The sequence below is a fragment of the Canis lupus genome, chromosome 25 (assembly GCF_003254725.2).
Source record: "Canis lupus dingo isolate Sandy chromosome 25, ASM325472v2, whole genome shotgun sequence".
Lineage (NCBI taxonomy): Eukaryota > Metazoa > Chordata > Mammalia > Carnivora > Canidae > Canis > Canis lupus.
The window spans coordinates 3599345-3623118 of record NC_064267.1 but is presented as its reverse complement, the minus strand read 5'-3'; the positions used below and the strand labels follow the sequence as shown (position 1 = coordinate 3623118).

The 23774-nt window shown below is 35.8% G+C and overlaps 1 protein-coding gene across 27 annotated transcripts in view; it reads right to left on the bottom strand.

Annotated features, from left to right (window-relative positions):
* Window positions 1–22963, bottom strand: part of SUPT20H (SPT20 homolog, SAGA complex component) — a 39939-nt gene extending 16976 nt beyond the window's left edge. For 3 of the 27 annotated variants that reach the window (XR_003142209.3, XR_007405896.1, XM_049101264.1), the window contains exons 1-14: window positions 22536–22720; window positions 20416–20513; window positions 17170–17205; window positions 16459–16517; window positions 16125–16191; window positions 13161–13290; window positions 12081–12184; window positions 9228–9344; window positions 8939–8992; window positions 5852–5991; window positions 3787–3943; window positions 3636–3692; window positions 1642–1713; window positions 847–1004 (exon numbers count right to left, since the gene is read on the bottom strand). Coding sequence is in view for 25 of the 27 variants with exons in the window: in XM_049101264.1 (XP_048957221.1) it covers window positions 847–1004; window positions 1642–1713; window positions 3636–3692; window positions 3787–3943; window positions 5852–5991; window positions 8939–8992; window positions 9228–9344; window positions 12081–12184; window positions 13161–13290; window positions 16125–16191; window positions 16459–16517; window positions 17170–17205; window positions 20416–20418 (1154 nt within the window). In the remaining 2 variants the exon portion in view is untranslated. The other 24 variants (XM_025462423.3, XM_025462434.3, XM_025462429.3 and 21 more) reach the window with 16 other exon arrangements.
* Window positions 22964–23774: the final 811 nt, after the last annotated feature.

The following is a 23774-nucleotide window of genomic DNA, read 5'->3' as shown; positions in this document are numbered from 1 at the left end:
GTAATCAAAATATCTGATCTATGTGGTATTCAACACTAGGAACTGTTAATGTGAAAAAATAACTTAGTGATTCCCCAAATAAAACTATTTCTTCCCACTGACTTTAACTTAGATACTGGTGAGGTTGTTCTTTAAAATCCATTTCTGCTATAGTTTCAATTCATATTTTATGTTAAGTAAAGACTTCATAAACAATTTAACATAAGCCTGACCCCTGCCTTTTTTCTTTTAAGCTCCTTTCTGTAGTCTCTTCTATTTGAAAGAGCAACCTGATTGAAAAACAAAATAAACTAACAATGAAAACAAAATACTGTTACCTTGTACTGAATAAGCATAGTCCGTAAGTTTTGGAAGATCAAATGTGTATTATTTTTTCAGAGCCAAAAACCACATTAAGCACCGAGTCTTTGTCCTTACAAGCAGTGGTGCAATACCAAGGATCTTTTCATTTACAGTAAGCTTGTTACCCATTTAAACAAACTACTTCTCAGAAATGCTTCAACTTCATGCTCACAGGTTGAAGTCACATCCACACATAACTATAACAAGGAAATGTCCTTCAAAGCAAGTAAGGAATTATACTATAGATTTTTAAAAAGGTATTATTATTATTATTTTAAATAACTCCTGGACAGCCTGGTAATTGTTGTAGTTTTTTTTTTTGTTTTTTGTTTTTTTTGACAACATGGTAATTGTAATTTAGGTCTACTTATATCCACTGACAAATCTAAATTGGAGTACTTTAATAACAAATGAATCCCCAAAGGGAAATTTTTATTCATTGGTGGTTGCTAGATAAATTCTGAGGTCTCATTTTGTCAACTACATGCATTTAACAGAACTCACTGGGATGGAGACATCTGGCTGTCATTTTCTTCATCTTCTTTACACGGCTGTATTTTACCATAGTAAAGTGGATCACCAAGTGACTGCAAAATGGTCAGCTTTGTTTTCTGATACTGATTACCAGCTTCACATTCAAATACATAATCATCTTTTACATCCTGGAAAAGACAGTGTCCCAGATACTTTCTTCAGTCAATACACAAAGTTAACAAACAACACATTAACTTGTAACTGGCAATAAGACAGATCACATTTTGACTATAGACTTGTTTAAGCCCATCTAAGAAAATAAAGTCCAGGATTCTTTTTTACATAGCACTTTTCAGGATGAGAGTTCCAATAGAGTAGTTAACCAAGCCCAAGAGAAATAATAGCAGAATTGCATATACTGTACATACAAATGCAAATACTAAATATTAAAGGGGTAAAAGTTTGGAGACGGAACTACTTCTGTTTGTCACATATAAAGAATTATTACTGCACTTAGGGAAAATTACACAGAACATTCAAAATCATTGTTAGAATAAGTTACTAATTAGAAACAGAAAACAAATCAGAACTACCAATATGCTTCTGAAACAGAAAAATGCAGTTACACAACTGCCCTTTACAATGAAAACTATACTTTATGAAAAACAAAACAATTTTTCTTTCCTTTAATTCACCAAACCCCCAGGATGTACTTTATATAAAAAAACAAAAAATAAAAAACAAAAAACTTCAAGTAAAAGCACTTTATGTTTAATAAATTCAGAAACAGCCTCATCAGAAAGGAGACTGCAATGATGGACTTACATGGGCTGGCCAGACTGTGGGTTGTGAGTCATCAGATTTGATGGACTTTTCCACTTTAGCATATTTCTCCACCTAAGTAATCAAATCAAGAGACAGCAGATGTAATGGAATCAGTATTGTGAACAAAGGGAAAGACCTAAATCACTCAACAATACAATACAGTTTCAAGCACAAAAATTCTTAAATTACTGATAACATTATTTAAACTCTAGTTTAAAACTCTCCTGATACATTAATTTCACTATTTGGCTTTAATAACAAATTAGAATCTCTTTTGTCATTAAATAGGTGTAGTAAACACAGATGCTTTTTTTTTGGGCAGTTCCTCTTCTTTTATCCCGTAAGTTGATATCATCACATTTATCCTTTAGGAAAGCTAGAAAGTCAAAAAGAGAATCAGGACCAGGATCTTTTCCTTCAGCTGGGTTTTCATGGAACAAGAGTTCTCTTAAGAGTGGTGACAAAACTGGGGGAAGTCTAGGGAATTTATATTGAAGTGGATAAAATTTTTGTTAATGTTTTCCATTTTTTAATCGGACATGGACCGTATATTCTGCATCATCTCCTACTAGCCCATGTGAATCAAATATTCTCATCTTTCTGGCAACCATGACCTTAAGAGTAAATCAGATTCACCTGGGAACTTGGTAAAGATACAGATTTCCATGTCCTTCCCCTGGAGACCTGACTAAATTAGAAGATCTGGGGCCTGAAACCTATATTTATTTGGCATTCTAGATGATTCTTCTGATAGATTCAGACTGAGAAACTTTGTATTAGTTTTGCTACTCAAAGTGTAAGCTGTAAACCCAGCACCCTCCACCACCTCCCCCTAGTACCATGCAACCTGGGAGACTGGCAAAACTGCAGCATCTCAAGTGCTAGCTCAGATTTCCTCAATTAAAATCTGCATTTTATCAAGCAAGCCAAGGTGATTACGATACACATTAAAGTTTGGGAAGCAATGCTTTGGATATCCAGTCTACTTTCCAAAGCTAAATCCCACTCTTTGGTATTTATACTAACATCTCTTCTCAAGCTGTGTTCCTCCAGAAACACCTAAATTATCAAAAAATAATATAGTTTACTTCCTTTAGTCATATATATAGTGTACTTCTGATGGTTTTGGATTTGTACTTTTCACAATTTTTTTTTTAATTTCCAGAAAATAAGAATAGTACATTTGCTAGCTTAGGAAGGATGCAAAAGAAAAGCAAACATCCATTAAAATAACAAACCAATTTTAAAGAGTTGAGCAAAGAACAAAATGGAACACAGGAGAAATAGGAAAGTAAAAGAAATAAGGGACAGGTCATCAAAAGGTCTCTTTCATGTTTTTGATCATTTATAGGTCATGAATATTATGGATCAGCAGAAAATAACATCAAAGTTTCTAATTTTGGCCACTGCTCTAATATTGTTAATTTTTACATTTAACTAATTCAAGAAAAGTAGCATTACCAGGAAATTATAATGAAATACTATGAAAAAAGAATACATCTTATACGTATTATGTAATATTACCATCTTTTTCTATATTTAAAAATTCCTTGGTTATTATTCCTACTCTAAACAGACTTTTTACAGCAATACAAATGTATTAAGCAGTTATTCTTACACAAGTTAATGTGAAAGAATATTCTTAAAATATTCTAAAAATGAGTTACTGATTAAAAAAAATCATTACTTTGTAAGTTAAGTGTTTGTTTTCCTAGAGTATAAGCTGCTACTAGTTAAATTTAGGAACCTTATATGAAAATAAGTGCAGGGATCCCTGGGTGGCGCAGCGGTTTAGCGCCTGCCTTTGGCCCAGGGCGCGATCCTAGAGACCCAGGATCGAATCCCACGTCGGGCTTCCGGTGCATGGAGCCTGCTTCTCCCTCTGCTTCTCCCTCTGCCTGTGTCTCTGCCTCTCTCTCTCACTGTGTGCCTATCATAAATAAAAATTAAAAAAAAAAAAAAAGAAAAGAAGTGCAATTCATGAACTGACTTACATCCACTTCAGAAGGTATGGCCAAATTACAGGGACTCCGCTTCCACATATCTACACACTGAAAATTAAAAACAGTATTAATACGCTGAAAGTTCAAAGTGAGCAGAGCTCTGACATAATAATAAGCTTCATTTAAAAAAACACATACTTACATTTCCTGCTTTAGATATCTTGAGATCATAATGTTGACCTGCCTTTCTTTCCTTCCTTTTTTGTAAGAAATCAAGTAATTTTAGCTGTGGAGGAGGTGGACAATGAGACAGATCCTGTTGCCGATTCAGAGACGACCTGGAATACCTCTTGAAACATCTGAAATATTAAGAGTCAAACTAACAAAATTAAAGAAATAAAAAATCTCTATTTAGATCAGTAAGCATTATATATATAAATCACAGATATCTGTAGAACACTACCTCTTGCCAAGCAAAGTCCCAGGCAATGGTAAAACAAAAATGAACAAGACCAACAAAATTCCTGCCACCATGGAACTAAGAAGTCCAGAGGGAGAAAAAAAACATTCATATGTAAACAGGTAAGATCATTTCAGAGAGCACTGATCAGTAGGAGGAAAAACAAAACAAAGAAAACCAGGGTACTGTGGTGAGTCAGAGATAGAGAGGGCAACATTAGGTAAGATAAAGGAAGGACTGACTGAAGAAATGATGTGTGAGCTGAGACATGAATGGCAAGAAGGAATTGGCTATGAAAAGATCATGGAGGGCACCTGTGTGGTTCATTGGTTGGGCGTCTGCCTTCTGCTCAGGTCATGATCTCAAGGACCTAGGATCAAGCCTTGCATTGGGCTCCCTGCTTGGTAAGGAGTCTGCTTTGCCCTCTCCCTCTGCCTCCACCCACCCCTGCATCCCCTGCTCATGCTCTCTCTCACTAGCAAACAGGTAAAATCTAAAAACAAACAAACAAACAAAAAAGACAAGATCTGGGAATGAGTATCTGAAGTACAGAGAAAAACGTAAAAACTAAAAAAGAATTAACTTAATCTGTTTTAAAGACAGAAAATAGATGTGGCCACATTAAATAGATGAGGTCAGAGAATGAGGAACGGGCCTTACAGATCAATGGTGAAGTGTTTTGATTTAATGTGAAGTACAATGAGAAGCTTTTAGGGAAATTTAAGCAAGCAGTGGCATAATCTCCTTTGAGGTTTTTAAAAGATATTAAGGTTTGCTGACCTGGCAAATAGACCAGAAGGGAGCAAAGATAAGTAGCGGGAAGATCAGTTGAATAGAAATTTACTGCAGAAGTCAAGATGAAGATGACGGTGACTTTAACAAAAAGATTTAGCAGTGGGCATGGAGATGTGGAGAGAAAGAGAGATTTTATAAGAACTGCTGACTGATCTTATATGGACTTATTTCACTATTTCTGAAATTGTATCTTTTCTTTAGCATACACTGTTTACACAATAAATTTAGGAATTTAGAAATTGGGTTTTTGAAATCCTTCAAACTTGAAGATTATCCAAAGTGAGCAATTCAAACAATTATGTCAAGAGTACTTAATGACGAACGAATTATAACTGTAGCCCAAATTAATGTAAGTAGAGGAGATAGCTAAGACATTTAAAGACAAATTACAACGTTATAAAAGGGGCATCTGCTTATAAACTAACTTGCCAGGCTGTGATATTTTACCAGATCTCAAAAATAAATTCAAATTGTTTCTTTCTTTCCACAATTTTATTTACTTGAGAGAGGGAGAGAGAGCACAAGTGGGGAGGAGGAGGAGGAGAAGCAGACTCCCTGCTAAGCAGGGAGCCCGACTAGGGTCTCTATCCCAGAACCCCTGGATTATAACTTAAGCCAAAGGCAGATGCTTAACCAAATGAGCCACCCAGGCACCCCCACATCATTTCTTGAAAAGCAATATTATCAAAACAAACAGGTTATTGGTTATTAGTAATTAATAAAGAAATTATTCTTTGTTTATACTTGTCTCTCTCAGCCTCTCTTTGGTAAACACTCTAAACTTTAGAAGTTTATTCTTTCACAAAATGCAGAGAATGTACCATTTCAATATAAAGCAGACAGTATTTAAAAACCGTAATACACAAAAAAAGTAATAAGGCCATTAAATTCCTATTTAAAAAAAAATCAGAGCACTTAAATACTTTGGAGGGAAAAGATGCCATAAATAGGGAAGTTTAAAGCTACTTGCCTAGGAGCATCCTTTGGTTTACCTATCTACAAAGGCAATTACCGTTTCATTGGGCGTGTATTCATCTTTTGCTTGTTATAAAGCAGTCTGTTTGCAGTGCAGGTTACTGCTATAGAAGGATCAAGACACAGTGGTTCAGCTGTAGCGAGGATCAGTTGGCTCTCAAGCAACAGTTTATCTTCCTAGAATGTATTAAGAGCAAACGTCAATAACAGATACAAATTTTTCAAAATTCAGTAATTTGTCCAAAATGGTCAAGTTGTAAGAGTGCCTATTCATTAATTCAACAAATATTTGCTGAGCACCTAATGTGTTAGGGCCTATTCTAAGCATTGAGGATTAAGTAGTGAACAAAACAGATAAATCTGCTTCCACAAAGCTTACAGATTCATGATGGATCATAGAATTTTCATTAACACAGAGATTAACACTCCCATTCTATACTTAGCTTAACTTCATTACAAAAATAAAAATGAACACACTAACACTGTATACACTCTATATGCCCAATTTCAAATTGTATACAAGTGTTTTACTGGTATTGCTTTACTGCATTCCATTTTTTGTTGCTTAATGATTAAGTTATTTTAATAGCAACAACTAAATTTTTTATGGTCAATGAGTCAATTAATACTATTGCTGAATAAGAATTTTTGCAAACAAAGAAACACTGCTTCTTTCAACAGTTCAACTTTTTATTATGGCTATTTTCAAACATACACAAAAAAAGACAGAAGTATAGTGACACCCATGTACCAACATTCATTTCATTTAACAACTGCCCCTGTAACATATTTGTTTAGCTGGAGTAATTTAAAATAGGTTATATTATTTTATCTGAAAAAACTTAAGCATGCATTGCTAATTGATAGGAGCTCTAACATCCAGTCTGGCTTTAAATTTCCCATTATCTCCAGTGTATTTTTAGTTGGTTTGTTAAAATTTCAGCTCAAAGTCTATAGTTATATTTGGTTTTTATCTCTTAAACATCTTTTTAAAATTCTGTAATGATCACCTCTTTCTCATTTTTTTCCCCTTTTCTCATGCAGTTGTTTATTGGATCTGACCAACTCTTTCCCTGTGGACTTTAACTGGATCTGACTGATTGCTTCCTCACTTTGTCATTTAATAGTTTCTTTTACTTCCTGAATTCCTAGTAAACTACTAGATCTAGAAGCTTAATTTAATTCTTGTTCTGCCTTTTAAGACAGTAATTCTTGTCTAATAGGCACTATCTGTACTTTCTCTTGCATCACACCAGGAGAAACACAATGAATGACTGTCCCCCTTTTACACCAGTGGGGTTAGTCAGATCTCTGCATTATAAATACTATGAACCTATGATCTAATGGTTTATATACCTAAGAATTCTAGTTGTCTAGATTAATACTTCTAAATTGATGTTTTAAAAAATCCATTTATTTCTTTTGTACCTATTAGCTGTAATTATTACCCCCAGCCCTCCTTGAGGCTATGTATAATATGTGCTAAGTAGTTGTGAGTGTCAGCTTTTCAATTGTGGTAAGATTACCCATCAGGCAGGAATGTTATGGAGCTTACATCAACATTTAATGGTATAAAATTCAAGGAAAATTAAGTTGAGATACTATTAATATCTATAATATGTGAAATCACAACAAAATTTTTGCAATTTGGAATCCTTAATTACAAAAGCACCATTTAGAATGCATCTCATTCAAAGAAATTCAAATACTCTCCAATATCGGAAATGCAAGTGGTCTTCTATACTTCCTGATTCTTACTGGAACCTTTTAAAATCGTTAATAAAGCAATATTTGAATGTATTATACTCTCAAAAGTTAAGTCTAAATCCATGTTTATATGAATGCAAATTTAGAAAATAAACTTTTGTGTAAAGATGCAGGTAGTATTTTTTTGTTTGTTTTATTTTGAGATCTTATTTATTTACTTGTGAGACATAGGCAGAGAGAAAGAAGCAGGTTCCATGCAGGGAGCCTGATGTGGGACTCGATCCCGGAACTCTAGGATCATGTCCTGGGCTGAAGGCAGGCGGTCAACAGCTGAGCCACCTAGGCATCCCCAGGTAGTAGTTTTCAAAGACAGAAACTATGCATCTGCCTGTAAGAAATGTCCTCTACTAACATTTACTTTGTATCAAGATAATTCTGTATGTTCTCCCTCTTTTCTACTGAGATGTAACTGACACACTATTTTTAGGTGCAGGAATGATTTGATATTTGTATACACTGCAAAATGACCACATTAAGCCTAGGTAACAAGTATTACTACATACAGCTACAAAAGTTATTCTTCTTGTGGAGAAAAATTTTAAGATCTAGTTTTTCTAAATAATTTTCTCCTAATCACTGATTGGCTATCTAACATAGAGTTCATACAGGAAAGGCAGAATAAAAATGCTACAATCTCTCCCTTTATTCATCAACATTCAAAATAAGAAACTGATATCCTAGCAACTTCTTATGCTGACCAATAAGGGTTGGTTTTTTTTTTTTTTTTTTTTTGGTTTTTAATGTTCTTTCAATAGCTTTTAACCTTGCAGGTGAAGATTATAGCCTAAACTAAAACACAACACTTGACAGTTACTGATGATTGCATCTTATTCATAACCACATTTTGCAGATAATTTTCATTATTGATATTTTCTTGGGTTTAGTAACTCTTCTCCTCTATAGCAGCAGAGTGGTACCTAATATACACTAAGCCAGCACTGGAGAGTTAATTGGCTAGGCTTTTTGCCTAATAACAGGCATGAATGGCAAAAAGATAGGCTAGACCTGCTTTAGCATCCTAGATAATAAAAAAGCAGCATCTATTGTATCCATGGTATAAAAACAAATATTTTTCTTCTATTTGAATGGGGATTAAAAAAAATTAAGTTTCACACGTTGTGCAGATGAAGGCATTCTGACCCTGTTTCACCATGGTCCTAAAGCAAATGGGACTGAACTATTTAGTTCCCTGAGCAATTACTGCATGGATGAAGAGACCCCTGACTTCTAAAGCTCATAAAGGAATCCTAAAACTTACTCATGAATAAAATTATGAGTAAAATATCTTTTGCTTAACTTAATGGTAAGTACTGTTCTACCCTTTATTTTGCCTGTTTGGGATTAAAAAACAACTAACCTGGGTCCATTTATGGTTATCGCTTGTTATTGAATGTACATCACAGATTAAAGTCTAAAAAAATATAAAATTTAAGAAATACATTAATATGTAGACATGCAAACATATGAAAATATTTAATAAATAAAACTTTAAGTAAAACTTAAAATTCCCTTTTTTTAAAGTTTTGTTTTTAGGTAATCTCTACTTCCAAAGTGGGGCCTGAACTTACAACTCTGAGATTAAAAAAGTCAACAGCTCCACTGACTGAGCTAGCCAGGCACCCGTAAAATAATTAAACATTCCTTACCTGCATTGTTGGTCGTAAGAGAATATGCCTACTTTGGTAACCAGGAGATTTCATATTACTGGACTGCCTGTAGTCACGTATTTCTGCTATGACACATCCACAATGAAAAATATTAACCTGTTTTAAGTGAAAATATTTAATTGTCTTTTTTAAAAGACTACATAAGTATTTTTACATTCAATGTTCAGGTTCTTTACATGCTTATGCAATGCTTCTGACCACTCACATAATCTTAAGTGGACTTCCTTACTGGTGGATTTACCACTATATAAACTTTTCCAAGGAATTATTTTATGGTCATCACTATGACTCAAGAAGCAGTTTAAAATCATTTAATGGCTTCTAATTATAGATTTGAGTTTTGGCATTTATATTCTATTAATGTTATAAATCACTGGAAATGCTGTTCTTGATGTTCACTGGCCCACTGTTATAATTTGCTAACTCTGTCATTGTTATAGTTTGTCTTTGTTATACACTGTCAATCAAATCTGCCAGAGTTTCGGCTTCTGATTTTCAGAAATATGACTGTCTTTACTAACAAAAGAAGCTAACTAAAAATATAAATAATAATTTTCAGCTAAACATACCATTTTCCAGGCCAAAGGTAAGAACATTTATCACTTAAGTCTTGCTAAATACAACCTGCTATAGGCACTTATAGTATTAGGTTTTTTTCACTCTTTCAGAACTTTTACTGGGAACTGTGACTTTCTATGCTAGGAGTTGTTATTATGCTCATTCTTTTAAACGAGTATTTATTGAAAACGACAATGTGAACTATATGCCAGGCACAATCCAAGAAGCTTCACAGATACAGAGATGGTGGTGGTGGGATGACATTTACTCTTAATATGGGAAGACAGGGAATAAACACGTACAGAAATAAACAAGATAATCTTAGATGATGATAAATGCTAGAAAGGAAATAAAATAGAGAGGAGCTAACTTAGATTGTGTGATCAAATAAAAAACTCTTTGAGGGAGTGACTTTCTGGCTGAGGCCTGAATCATAACAAAGGGCCAGAAATCGGCACAGATCATCCAAACAGACGGAACAGCAGATAAAAAGTCTTAAGGTAGGAATAAACTTGGTGTGTTTTAATATGTAAAGAATCATAGATGTCTGCAGTGTAGCGAGTAAAGATAAGAATCAGGAGATGAAGAAGAGAAGGCAGGGGTTTTGTACAGTGAGAAGACATTAGACAATTTTAAGCTAGGAACCTTTTTTTGTTTTTTGTTTTTTTGTTTCCAATTTTTGTTTTGTAAGCTTATCTAACTCTCCATGGAGAATTGATTTCTGGGGTTCTAGAGTGAAAGCAAAAAGTTCAGCAAGGTAACTACAATAGGTCATGACCATAAATATTTTGAAGGTACAGCTGACATTTGCTGATGGACTGAACGTGAAAGGTGAAAGCAAGATAGAGATTACAGAGATTGAAACTGGTATGAAAGCTTTATTCTTGTCATGGTAAGTTTGAGGAATCTATTACATACCCCAGTAAATAGAAGTTTGGACCTTGACGGAATGAACAGTCATGCAGAGAGATATAAGCAACAAATTAAATGTCATTTTAAAACCCATGACACTGATTGACATCCTCCGGGGACAGAGTGTTACTAAAGAATGGGGGGGGGGGGGTAGGATTGAACCCTGAAAACCTCACACATTTATGAGTGGAATAGAGATGACAGTAAAGAAGATGGAAGGAATAGAGAGAAGAGGAAAACCAGAATGTGAGGTCTCAGAAGCCAAAAGAATGTTTCAAGGAGGAAGCAGTCATTTGCACTGAATTTTGCTGAGACCAATTAAAATGAGAACAGAAAAGTGACCAATTGACTTTGTGCCATGGACGTTACTGGTGACCTTGACAAAGCCACCTCTGTAGAATGGTGATGTTATAAATGCTGAAAGAGGTAGGTAGTGAAAAGAACTGGATGAGATAAAATAGAATGATAACAGACAACTTTGTGAGTAACTCTATTGTCAAGAAAAGCAGAATTATAGAACAGCAACTGCAAAAGGACATGGGGTCAAGAGAGGATTAAGTTGAGATATAGTACAACCCACTTGTATTCTTTATCTAGTAAAAAGGGGGTAAACAGATGCTAAAAGAGAGAGGGGTCATAGATGCAAATTGAGAAGGAAGAGAATCCAGAATACAAGTAGAGGGGATTTCAAGAGAGAGGTTACAGTTGCAAATCCTTGAGGAGGAGAATCCAGAATACAAGTAGAGAGAATTTCTTAGGAACAGCAGACTTCATTTTAACAGAAAAGCAGGCAGATAGTATCAACACAGCTGTGGATGCTAGTTGACTAGGACTAGGAGAAAATCGAAAATTCCATCAGATGGCTTCTTTTTCCTAAGTACCTAGTACTGCTGAAGTAAAGCCAAGAAGTAGTTTCTCCCATAATCTTGATTGCAGGTATAGGGATATGTGTGACAAATGAACTGTTAAAGCAATTTTAGAAGAATCAACTAAATCTACACATTTCAGTACAGCCTAAAGGATGAGTATCCCACGGTAAAATGGGTTACCATTTAACTATATATATAATGTCTCATTTCATGTTCTAATCACCATTGAGAACATAATTATCACTTATAACAAAGACCATAGAGTTGACAAATTTAATGACATTATACATTTATTCAAGATTTTATTTATCCGAGAGAGAGAAACAGCACAAGCTGGGAGAGCAGCTAAGCAGGGAGCCTGACACAGGGTTGATTCCAGGACCCTGGGATCATGACCTCAGCCAAAGACAGATGTTTAACTGACTGAGTCACCCAGATAACCCTCTAATGACATTTTAAAGAAAATGACATTTTAAAGAAAAAGATTTTGTACCTGAGATTTTTCTAGGAGATCAACCAAAATAGGAGGTAATTCTTCTGCATCCAAGTATTCAAGCAATTCCCCTTCTTCATAAGGCAGTCGAATGGTCTCAGAATCTTAATATTAAAACAAAGTTTCTGAAAAATGATCAGGCTCACTGCAAACCTTACATACATAATTTAAATGAAGTTCCATAAAAAATGAGAATAAATCTCCAAAACTTTTCTAAAATCCTTTATTTAAGCCTTATAAATGAATCACTTCATGTACTGCTAAAAGGCTTTACCAACTGTATACAATTTTAGGCCAGGAAGGAGAAAATCCCCAACACACCATGGAAAAGAATCTGGCGTAACAACAAAATGCAAACCACAGCCAGCAGTACAATAATCAGAATATGATAAAATTCCAACCCTGGTAACTGAAAGTCCCTTGAAGACTACAAATCTAATCTAAAAATCAGTACGATAATTTGCTACCTCATCTGAAAAATGGTCACTTACAGAACAAAATTCTCTGTTACATTTTATAACTATCAACAACACAAAAAAATCCTTAACTGGATGACTGCCTTATAGAACCCATATCATCACCATATCAAATTTCTAGATGTCTCTTTGATAAAATCTAAAAATACTTATATTTCAAAACTCCATTTTCAAGTTTACATTAATAGAAATAAATCTTACCAAATAAGAAAATTATTCAAAAGGCAGTGAGTCTGCTTAATTTCAGACTCAGAGTCTACTCAAAATAAAGAAGAAAAACATAAAACACCGTATGCTACCTTAAAATGTAAAATAGTAATAGACAGAAAATTGTGACAATTATTTAAATGTTAGGTCTTTTATAATTTAACTTCCAAGACCTACCGCAGTTGTAATTCAACTGCACATTCACAAAGGTAATCATCTTACAGATATTTTCTAATAAGACACGTTGTAAAAAGGAAAATTTGGACTCACATCTTCTTTTATCATCACTGATCTGAGGGACAGACCACCTAGTAGGTTGAAAAACTACTTCTAAAAGATAGCACATCCTGCCTTGCAGATGGATTTTTTGTGGCTACAGCTCTCTGCAGGTTCTTACCTGATCCATTTTTCCCCCTGAGCATCAGAGAATATCCCTCATTTCCTGGGTATAGGTTGACCACTAAACAGGATAAGGTCTCTTGCATAACAAGCTTCTCTAATAAATTCACATTTCTTCTTAATTTCTGCTTTAAAAAGAGGCAGAGCTCATGAAAATAATCCAGCATAACCTTAACAAAAATGCTATGGTCTAACAAAATCAGATCTGAATTAATCTTTCGTGCTCCTTCCACATATGATCCTGAATATATGGGGAAGATTCACAAACATGACAGCCATCAAATACAGGATGCCTAAGTAAACTCAATTTTGATCTAATTACTATGTTTTCTACAAATTAATTCATACCACAAAAAGCAATCTATAAAAAAATAAAAAAATATATAAAATACGTATCTTTGCATACATAAGCAGAATATAACAAAAATATTTAAATGAGTAAAATATAAAACCATTAAGCGCAAATATATAAAGCACAGACACCATATACTTACTGTTAAGTATAAATCTACACATAAAGAACTTGTGGTATTATCTTAAGTTGTACTGTTATTGTACTTTTTAAAATATTTTCTGGCATAAAATAGATCATAAAATTCAACAGCTCTAGTTAGTTGTAATGCTAGGCTCAAAGATACCTAGCTGGTAAGGGGAAATAAGGAATTTAAGTGATTTCCTATATAAATTCAATATAATAGCTCTTTACAAACCATTTTGTTAAGAAAATCATCAGGAAATACAGTACACATACCTAAAAGTCCATTATTTTAGAAACACACATTTTAAAATGAACCTCACATATATAGCTGTTAAAATTCATTTCATCAAATTTTACTTATAAAAAAATTGAGTCCATGAATATTTTTGCAGGATCTCAAAAATACACTTGAGTATTTTATATTAAACATGTATATATACAGTCACATGCAGAAATAAATGATAAATTGATTTATTGTAACCATGGAATAAAACCTCCCCAGCATTTTGAAAATTAAAAAAATGATTAGCAAATTAACAATTTAACTATTTAAAAAAAATTAGTAGAAGGGTGCCTGGATGGTAGAGTTGGTTAAGTGTCTGACTCTTGGTTTTGGCTAAGGTCACCATCTCAGCTTCATAAGCTCAAGCCTCAAATCGGGCTCTGTGCTCAGTGAGAAGTCTGCTTGAGATTCTCTTCCCCTCTCCTTTTACCTCTCCCCACTACATGCTCTCTCTCAAATAAATAAATAAATCTTAAAAAAAAAAGATTAACAGAGAGAGACTAAAATTTTTAAGTATTTTCAAGTGTAGAGAAAACCTAATAAGACAGAACAGTCAGATCAATTGTGACAGCATTGAGTATCTCTCCCCACTTACTTCTGGGGTGAGTAAAATAACAGGTCAGAAAATTTCTTGTTAAAGGGCTAGACAGTTTTAGGCCTGTGGGCTATCAGCTCTGTGTTACAAATATGTAACTCTGCTATTGTACCCGGAAATCAGCGACAGACAAGACATAAATGAATGGTTGTGGCTGGATTCCAATAAAAATTTACAAAAACAGGGACGCCTGGGGGGCTCAGTAGTTGAGTGTCTACCTTCGGCTAAGGGCATGATCCTAGGTATGGGGACTGAATCCCACAGTGGCTCCCTGCAGGAAGCCTGCTTCTCCCTCTGCCTATGTCTCTGACTTTCTCGGTCTCTCATGAACAAAAAAAATATCATTAAAAAAAAATTTACAAAAACATGCAGTGGGCTAGATTCAGCTGGCAGATAGATAATGGCTGCCAACCTCAATTTAGAATCTTTATGTATCCTGTCTTAGCTGTGTCCCTAAGATGACAGATGTGTTTGTTATATCGATTGTGGTGACAGTTTCACGGTGACTATGTCAAAACTTAGAAAATATAAACTTTAAACACATGTAATTTATTGTATATCAAATATACTTCAACAAAACTTGTAAGAAACATATCATAAGGTTTATTCAGTAATTATCTATCATCTTTCCCTATGTTAAGATTTTAAAAGCTAGATATTACTGGCATTCCACTTATTTTCTGCCTAAAACTAAAATAGTGTGTGTGTATATATATATACTAGTAAAAATGTAAAATAGTGTATATATATACTACATATATATATACTACACACACACACACACATATATACATATACATATACATATATATATATATATATAATTTTTTAAAAAGAGAGTGCACAAGGGGCAGATTCTCCGAGGGAATCTTAAGCAGCCTCCACACTCAGCATGGAGCCTAACATGGGGGCTTGATCTCAGGACCAAGATCATGACCTGAGCAAAAATCAAGAGTTGGATGCTTATCTGACTGAGCCACCCAAGCCCCAAATGGATTCATTTTTAGTGTATGTGCTGCAGAAACAACACAATGGTATTCATATTTAGAGAAGTCATAGAGTCTTTTAAGGCTCTTATTACTCAAGAATGCAAAAGATATCAAAAAATCAATTTGTTACATTATATTGCTCATACTTTTATACTAAATAAAAATGAGTTAAGTTAACCTGGGCCAGAATTAATTTTTGTGACCAAATTCATCTTCTATTATCACACCTGAATTTCCTACACATCCTTGTAATAGCTTTAACTTTCCAGTACAAATCATCATGAGGAAAAAGGCTACTTTTTTCCTCCTGTCTTCAGTCTACAAATCACTTGGGGGTGGGCAGAGCAAAAGATAATATACAGGGTAGCTTTGCTTCTTTGGGCTTCTCAAGGAAATATTTTCCATTATTCAGCAAGCACTATTCATCTCTCTTACCCAAGTAGATAATCCATACCTGGTGCCAGATTAGCCAAGGCTGTGGGTCAGCTACAGAATAGGCTACCGTGTAGCTAGAAAAGATGTTATCGTCTACTCACAAAAGTATAGATCATGATCTGCTTCAAATGTCCATCTTCCTTTACAGTTCAAAAACAATAACATAAAACATTTATACTTACCTTAACCTCGGGCTCTTTTTCACATTCTTCAATATATAAGTCATAAAGTTTTTGAAATACAGATTTTCTAAAATTTAATGAAACAAAATAATGTGATTATTATAATTATCACAAAATGAAATGTTAATTTGGATTTTTCTCTAATTCCCCCCCCCCAATTTCCCCCAAATTGGGAGTGAAGTTGGATTGGATATAGTAGCTAATATCAATTTAGAAATTTCTAATACATATAAAGTACCTATAACATTTCTGGCACAGTGCCCAGAGGGAATGCAATAAATGGTAGCTATCATCATACTTTCAATAATCTAAGATATCAATCAAGTATTTATACCTTCCACTAGACAGGTATTTCCTTTTAGGAGGTCTCTGTCGGGCACTTTCAATGACATACTAAAAAAAAAAAAAAAAAAAGTTTATGAAAACAGTTTGCCTTTTGCTTAGTGCATAAACAGCTATATTTTAAGTATACTTAAAACGTGTTAAGACTAAGAAAATCAGTCACTCAAGTCTCTGATTCACATTAAATTATACCTTGTGGGAAAAACTACTTAATTTCTAGATATACGTTATGAGCAAGTGAAATTTAAACTGCACTAAAATTTAGCACAGTATTTCACTGTGTTACAAGCAAAATCATACAGTTTCAGGACTGTGATTTCACAGGTCAGAATTATTCTCAAAATGTTTTATGGTTGTTTAGAATATGCCTAGCATATCTAACTGCAAGAACTCTCCATATTCTTGGACTATCTTTCCCTTTAATTGAACAATTAGAAAACTTATCAAAACAGGAAAACAATTTTAAAATTTCTATGTCTTTGTTCAATAATTTTTATTCCACATTATCCAAGAATTCCAAATAACAGATGACCCAAACATCATCACAAAGTATTTCTATATATTTATAACTAAATTATATGCATACTTACCCTAAAATTCTGTTAACTGTACTCCTTTGACAACCACAAAGAAAAATCTCTTAGAATAGTTTTGTTAATTAAGACATAAACACTACTTAATATGTAACTTAATCATATCTCACCTCAGCACGATCCAAAGCTAGTTCTAAAGCTTGTTGCTGTAAAAAGTAAACAGTTTATCTCGTATTATTCTTACAAAAAGTAATTTAATATACATGTAATATTTTAAATTAAATGTTTAAATAGATTTTATTTTCTAAAGCACATCTAACATATTTTCCTTTATTTGATATCCTCAACCCACCCCACTGTATGTTCAAGATATATTACAAAGAAAAAACATGTCATTCTCGGGTACCTAATCATGACAATAAATTATACAAGAAATGCTAAAAGGTTTTTTTCTGGCTAGTGCTTATGGCTGATACAGAGCAAAGGTTGTAGATAGGAACTACTACCACTTTATAAACTTCAAGTTCTTCAATATTAAGAGCACCATTCAAGTATTAAAATATATGGCCATCAAGTATGCAATTAAAGTGAACCAAAGATAAAGTCTCCTAATCCACTAGGAATGCTGAAAATTGAGGGTGCTGACATACTGGTATCTAACACCAATTTAGAAATTCCTAATTCCTTAATGCAGACAATCAGTGCCCAACAGAAATGCAATAAAATGATAACTATCATTACCATGTTTCAATGACTTAAGATATCATCAACTGTAAGTATGCATCAGTATCCTAAGTAATATTAAGAAAAAAATGCAGCCAATTATAATTGTAAGATGCCCTTGATCATAGACTCAGTAACATTAAAATGTAAAAGGAAATGCATCTAGAATGAAATAATAGTTTTATTCCTGCATGTAGGGTTTGAGAACTTAAAGATTCCCACCCTTCATCCATTTCTTTGAGACTCTTTTATCAAGGCTAGAGAAAGAAGGGAAGTTCTCCCTTCATTTATAAAACTTTGTTTTGTAATGACATCTAAGAATAAAAAGTATTAGTTTTAAATAAGCAAATTTAACACCAATGATATCTCTAGAAGAAGTGGTTTGGGTACCATACAGGATTACAGTATTTTTCAGTAACAACGATAGTCTTTTTAAAAGCAATTATTTATATATTTGAGAAAGAGTGAGAGAGCATTAGAGAGGCAGAGCAAGCCCAAGTGGGGGGTCAGTAGGAGGGGGAGAAGCAGGTAGAGGGGCTATATCTCAGGACCCCACCTGAGATCATGACCTGAATAGAAGGCAGATGCTTAACTGAGCCATCCAAGTGCCTGATAGTCCTCTTTAATTCATTTTCTTTCTTATTTAAATTCAATTTGCCAACATACAGTAATAACACCCAGTGCTCATGCCATCAAGTGCCCTTCTTAGTGCCAATCACCCAGTTACCCCATCCCCCCACCCACCTTCCCTTCCACAACCCTGTTTCCTAGTTAGGAGACTCTCATGGTTTGTCTCTAATTTTTCTCACTCAGTTACCCTCCTTTCCCTTATAATCTCTTTCACTATTTCTTATATTCCAAGTATTAGTGAAACCACATGATTGTCCTTCTCCGATTGACTTATTTCACTCAGCATAATACCCTCCAGTTCCATCCATGTCAAAGCAAATGGTGGGTATTCATCTTTTCTGATAGCTGAGTAATATTCCACTCATGTGAGTAATACACCACATCTTCTTTATAATTAGTTCCATTGAGAGGCAGAGAACTTTTCATTTTTTATTTACAAGGGCCTAAATTTTTGTTTTATTTTGTAGACTCTAGTAATTCAACCTACTAAATTCCATGGGATAAAAACTAGCATCCACCAAAATCCCAATAAAGCAAAAGGAAAAATAAATACTGCCAACCTTTGGAAATCATGTAAAGGTTTAAGTGGCCCTGCTACCCTAGTCCTAGGAATGGAGAATTCATGATTACAAAATAGCTGGTCTTTTTAGACTGCAATTTAAAAAAAAAAGAAAAAAAAGAATACTTACATTACTAAACATCTAAAATGAAAAAGTGAAAAAAGTCTGAAATATGCCATCATTTCAAAAAAGTTCAGTTAAAATAAATTTATATTTTTTTATGAAAAAAATCTTGTAAGCAGCAAATTCCTAGTGAAATTGGTTCCCAGGTTTCAAGAGGAGATTCTTGAATGTAAACCATTTTCCACCACAAAACCATAACCCTTGATATTCCCTCTCAACAAATATATAAGGTTCTTTTAATTGTTTTGGTCTTAAAATCTTAAAGTAAGTTTATATAAAAAAATGAGAATAAACACAAATATATACTCTAGAGCAAGTGACTATTGTTAATCTTCTCAAGCAAACTCATCTTGTGAAATCAAAACTTCAAAAGCTCTAGTGAGATATAACTGCTTGTATTTGTAAGCATCATTTATTCATCATCTCCTTCTAACACTTAAGAGGAAAGTAACAGCTAATATGAATGAAAAATCTAAATCTAAGTGGAAGTCAGCACCTCGTTGCAACAGTTCTAATTTTCTCTAACAGGGCAGTGGTGGAAACACAAGATCAGAAGAGTATATATATAAATGTTTTCAAAGGTTTATTCAACACTGCGGTCAGTGTTTATTACTGTTTCTTTCAAACACAATAAAGTGATTTTTCCCCCTTTGTCTTTAAAATTTTTAATGGCAAAAGGAAAATGCCTTGCCCCAAGTATTTTTAATGATTCTAAGTCAGTGAACAAAAATGTGCGATTAGAAGGCAAACACTGGGGATGCCTGGGTGGCTCAGTGGTTGAGCATCTACCTTTGGCTCAGGTCTACCTTCGGCTCAGGGCGTGATGCCAGGGTCTGGGGATTGAGTTCCTCACTGTGCTCCCCACGGAGAGCCTGCTTCTCCCTCTGCCTCTCTCATGAATAAATAAATAAAATCTTATAAAGGGGGGAGGAGCTAACACTGATGCTGCTTAAAATGTTATTTGTAGTAAGCAGGTTACATTTGTTTTTAGACCAAAAAAAAAAAATCTAAAATTATGAGGAACTTTAAAATATGAGAAACCTGTGCAACCCCTCCCCCCCCCCAAGTCATTTGTATTTATACCCATCCTCCTTGCCAGTGATTTGACTATGGCAGACTGAAGTATTTTTTTAATGCTTCACAAACATAAGGACAGATAAATTATCTTTTTTGAGTCAGACATAATTATAACACTGAATTGAGAGATGAGCCCCTTATTTTCTAGAGAAGATTTTGCAGGTGATTGCTAAGTAATTTCCCAGGGAGGGTTCACTTGGGCATACATGACTATTTCTGTACATGTAACACTACTATTTTTATAGAGATAAAGGAAGAGAACATTCTAAAACACAAATAAGAACATAATGAGCTATAGCTTACCATTGTGGTATAAAATAGGGGTCCAGAAAGAAGAGAAAACTTATGTGCGTTGATGAAGAGGGGTGAAAACCATGTCTTTAATATAAATCTTTATGGTGCTAAAAAAGCAAAAACAATAAAACCCCCACATTAACATAAACCTATTAAGAAAAATGAGATTATTTCATTATTAAGGAAAATGACCTGAGAAATAGAAACTTATGAGCGCTTTTTTAAATAATCAGCAACTATAAAAATCACCTATCACAATCTTTCCAATTGTTGAAAAGTACAGCTTTAACTAGATAGAGTAAAATAAAGTTTGCATTACTCGTTTTCTTCAAAATATTTAACATCCAGGATAGAAAAGAATAAATGCTTTCAAATTTCTCTCCTTCACCACTGTTGCTGTTCTCATTGTGCCTCTTGGATTATTGTAATAATCTATCCACTAACCTTCATCACTATACAGTCACTTTACAAATCATGCATTTTATCATACCTGCAGATAAAAATCCTTTCAAGATATTCCCCCAAACATCCCAAGCTCCATTTTGCAGATACAGTTCCAGCCCCTCCAGCACTTGCCCTCCTCAAGCAAACTGGATACACTGAAGAATCTCATTCCTCTAACACATGGGTTCTCACCCTGGCAGCACAACAGAATAACCTGAGGAGCTTTAAAAAGTGGCACAGCTCAGGTAGCCCCGGTGGCTTAGTGGTTTAGCGCCGCTGTCAGCCCGGGGTGTGATCCTGGAGACCCGGGATCGAGTGCCACGTTGGGTTACCTGCATGGAGCCTGCTTCTCCGCCTCTCTTTCTCTCTGTGCTCTCTCATGAATAAATAAAATCTTTAAAAATATTTAAAAAAAAAAAAAAGTGGCACACTCATGCCCTACTTTCTGATCAACTGGTCTGGAGTAGGGCTTAGGGATCAACATTTTTTGAATCTCCTCCAGGGGATTCAAAGGCTAACTCCCTCTAACTTGTATGTCTCCACAACTAAGCTCTAAAAAGCACTTCCTCAAGGGACAGAAAACAGTATTTTCCATGTGAAATTGTTTTGGCTTTTTAGGGGCCCCCAAAGCTTAGGTTTTGCCAGTTTGGGTTTAAGAAACAAACAAAAAATGACAGGCACCATACAAGTTCCAGGAATAATAATTTAAAAAGTGAGTAAGACATTAATCCTACCTTTCAACAGTTTGTGGATTTATTATGAGTTTAAATTAAGGTGAAAATTCCTGATCATTGAATCTAAAGATGAAGGTAAAGCAGGTAACAGGCAAAATGTCATGACTTTAAAATTAGATCTGTCACTAATTTGGGGGAAACAGAAAGAGGAAGGAAGGCTTAGCAACTTTAAATATTACAGACAAAAACCATTGACTACGTATACAACTTACAAACCCAACTTTATGACTTTACATAGGATTTACCAGAACTCTGTGAAAACACTGTAATTACCGTCTCCATTTTACAAACTGAGGCACTCAAAATGAAGGGCTTTCCCAAGATCACACAACAGCCTGGAATCCAGACCTCTCTCGATTTTTGATCTTAGGTTCTCTGTACTAAAACTTACGACCTCCAGGCCATCGAACCAGCCCTCGTTTTTAGATCTTAAAAAGCAAAGCTAATAAAGACCCGATTTTGCCTAGACTAATGTACTTCTTTTCTTTCTCTTAATTTCGATCTACCTTGCTATCATGCTTCTCAACCTTCACACACTGTCCTCAATCTAACCCCGAAAATCTTGCTAATCACGGTCTATTTTCTTGCCAGGGCCTTTAACGTACGGAACTCAGGAAAACGCAGCCCCTACTGAGGCGGCGGTTCCAAGAGATGCCCTCCAGAATAGCTTGCTATTAAGTTAATTCCTGAAATCCCGGGAACCACGGCGAGGACCAGCAATTAATCCGGCCGTAGAAGTCGCAATCGAATCCACTGCTTTTCCTGACCGACCTGACTCTTCAACTGTTCACAAGTTTTTGTCTTTGTTCTTTTAATCAACTTAGGCTTTACCAGCGTAGCGCCACAACTAATCAACCGGGCCCACAGCCTTGTCACAATATGGATACCAAGAAACCCTCCCCCAAAGAAGCGCTAGGCGAAATTCTTGGGAATTTTCGGAAATACCTGTACCTGGAATCCACAAGTCAAAATTACAACGGAAAGGGTAGCTTCAAAACACTGGGAGAGGTGACCGAGGCGACTCCCAGGCGACGCGAGGGCTCAGCCCGGCCCGGCCCGGCCCCCCGGTCTCTGGGAACACCTCCCCCCGCGGCGCTGCGGCTCTGGCAAGCCGCGAAAAGCCGCTCCGGAAGCCGCTCGCTCACCTCCGACCCCGGCCAAGATCTCGCGCGCCTACCAGTCCGCGGCGGGCACGCCACTCTCCCCTCCTCCCCCCGGCCCCCGCCCCCGCCCCCCGCCCACCTGGGCGGGACGCAGCCGCGCTGGGTCTCAGGACCGCGCCGCTGGCTCGGCCGGGACGCGACGTGCGGCCAGTGGCCCCGCGCTGCAAGCCGCACGCTCGCCCCGCACGCCCCCTCGCGGGCGTGTCGCAGCTCAACCGACCGCCTGCTCCGCGCCTGCACTTCCGCCTGGCGCGCTGGGCGGGGCGAGTTGGGGCCTGAGGGCGGAAGAGGAGGAGCTGAGGGGGCCGGGCGGCCCTGAGGAATCCGAGCCGGCGGCTGGCGTCGCCGGGGCGGGTCCCCCTCAAAGCCCTGGGGGACTCGTGCCCGGAAGGGGGGGCGGCGCCCACAGGCTCCTTCGCTGGCAGGGCCTCCAGCTCCGTAGAATGCGAGGTAGGACGTGGCTATGTGGTGTGTAGGGTGCCCTTTTGAATTTCTAGGGTGAAAGAAACTTGGAACGAGCGTTTGTTTGTTGCACAGCCCATCGAATGGAAAGGGAACGTCGCCATTCCTTCAGTTACTAGTCCAAGCCTTTCAGCCCCCCGTAGTATGTTCACACGGCAGTGGGTTTAATGTGTAACAAATCCCAAAAAACAAATAGAAGCAACCTCACTCAAGAGTTCTAACAATTCAGAAAGGGAATAACTAGCCGATATTACAATGTCTAATTGTCGTTCTGCACCTTTAAACAACTTTGGTTGTTGGTTGGGTGTAAACTTTATTCCTATTGAGGTGAAATTCACAGAACAGAAAATGAAACACTTTAAGAGTCTAATTCAGTAGCATTTAGTACATTCAAGATGTGCAAATTCCAACTCTTAATTCCAGAACATTTTTATCATTAAGCATTTAGTCTCCATTTTTCCCACTCTTAGGCCTTAGTAGACATCTAATACTTTCATCTAATACTTTACACGATGTGGATATTTCACAAAACATGGAATATGTGGCCTTTTTTGGTCTATGTTCT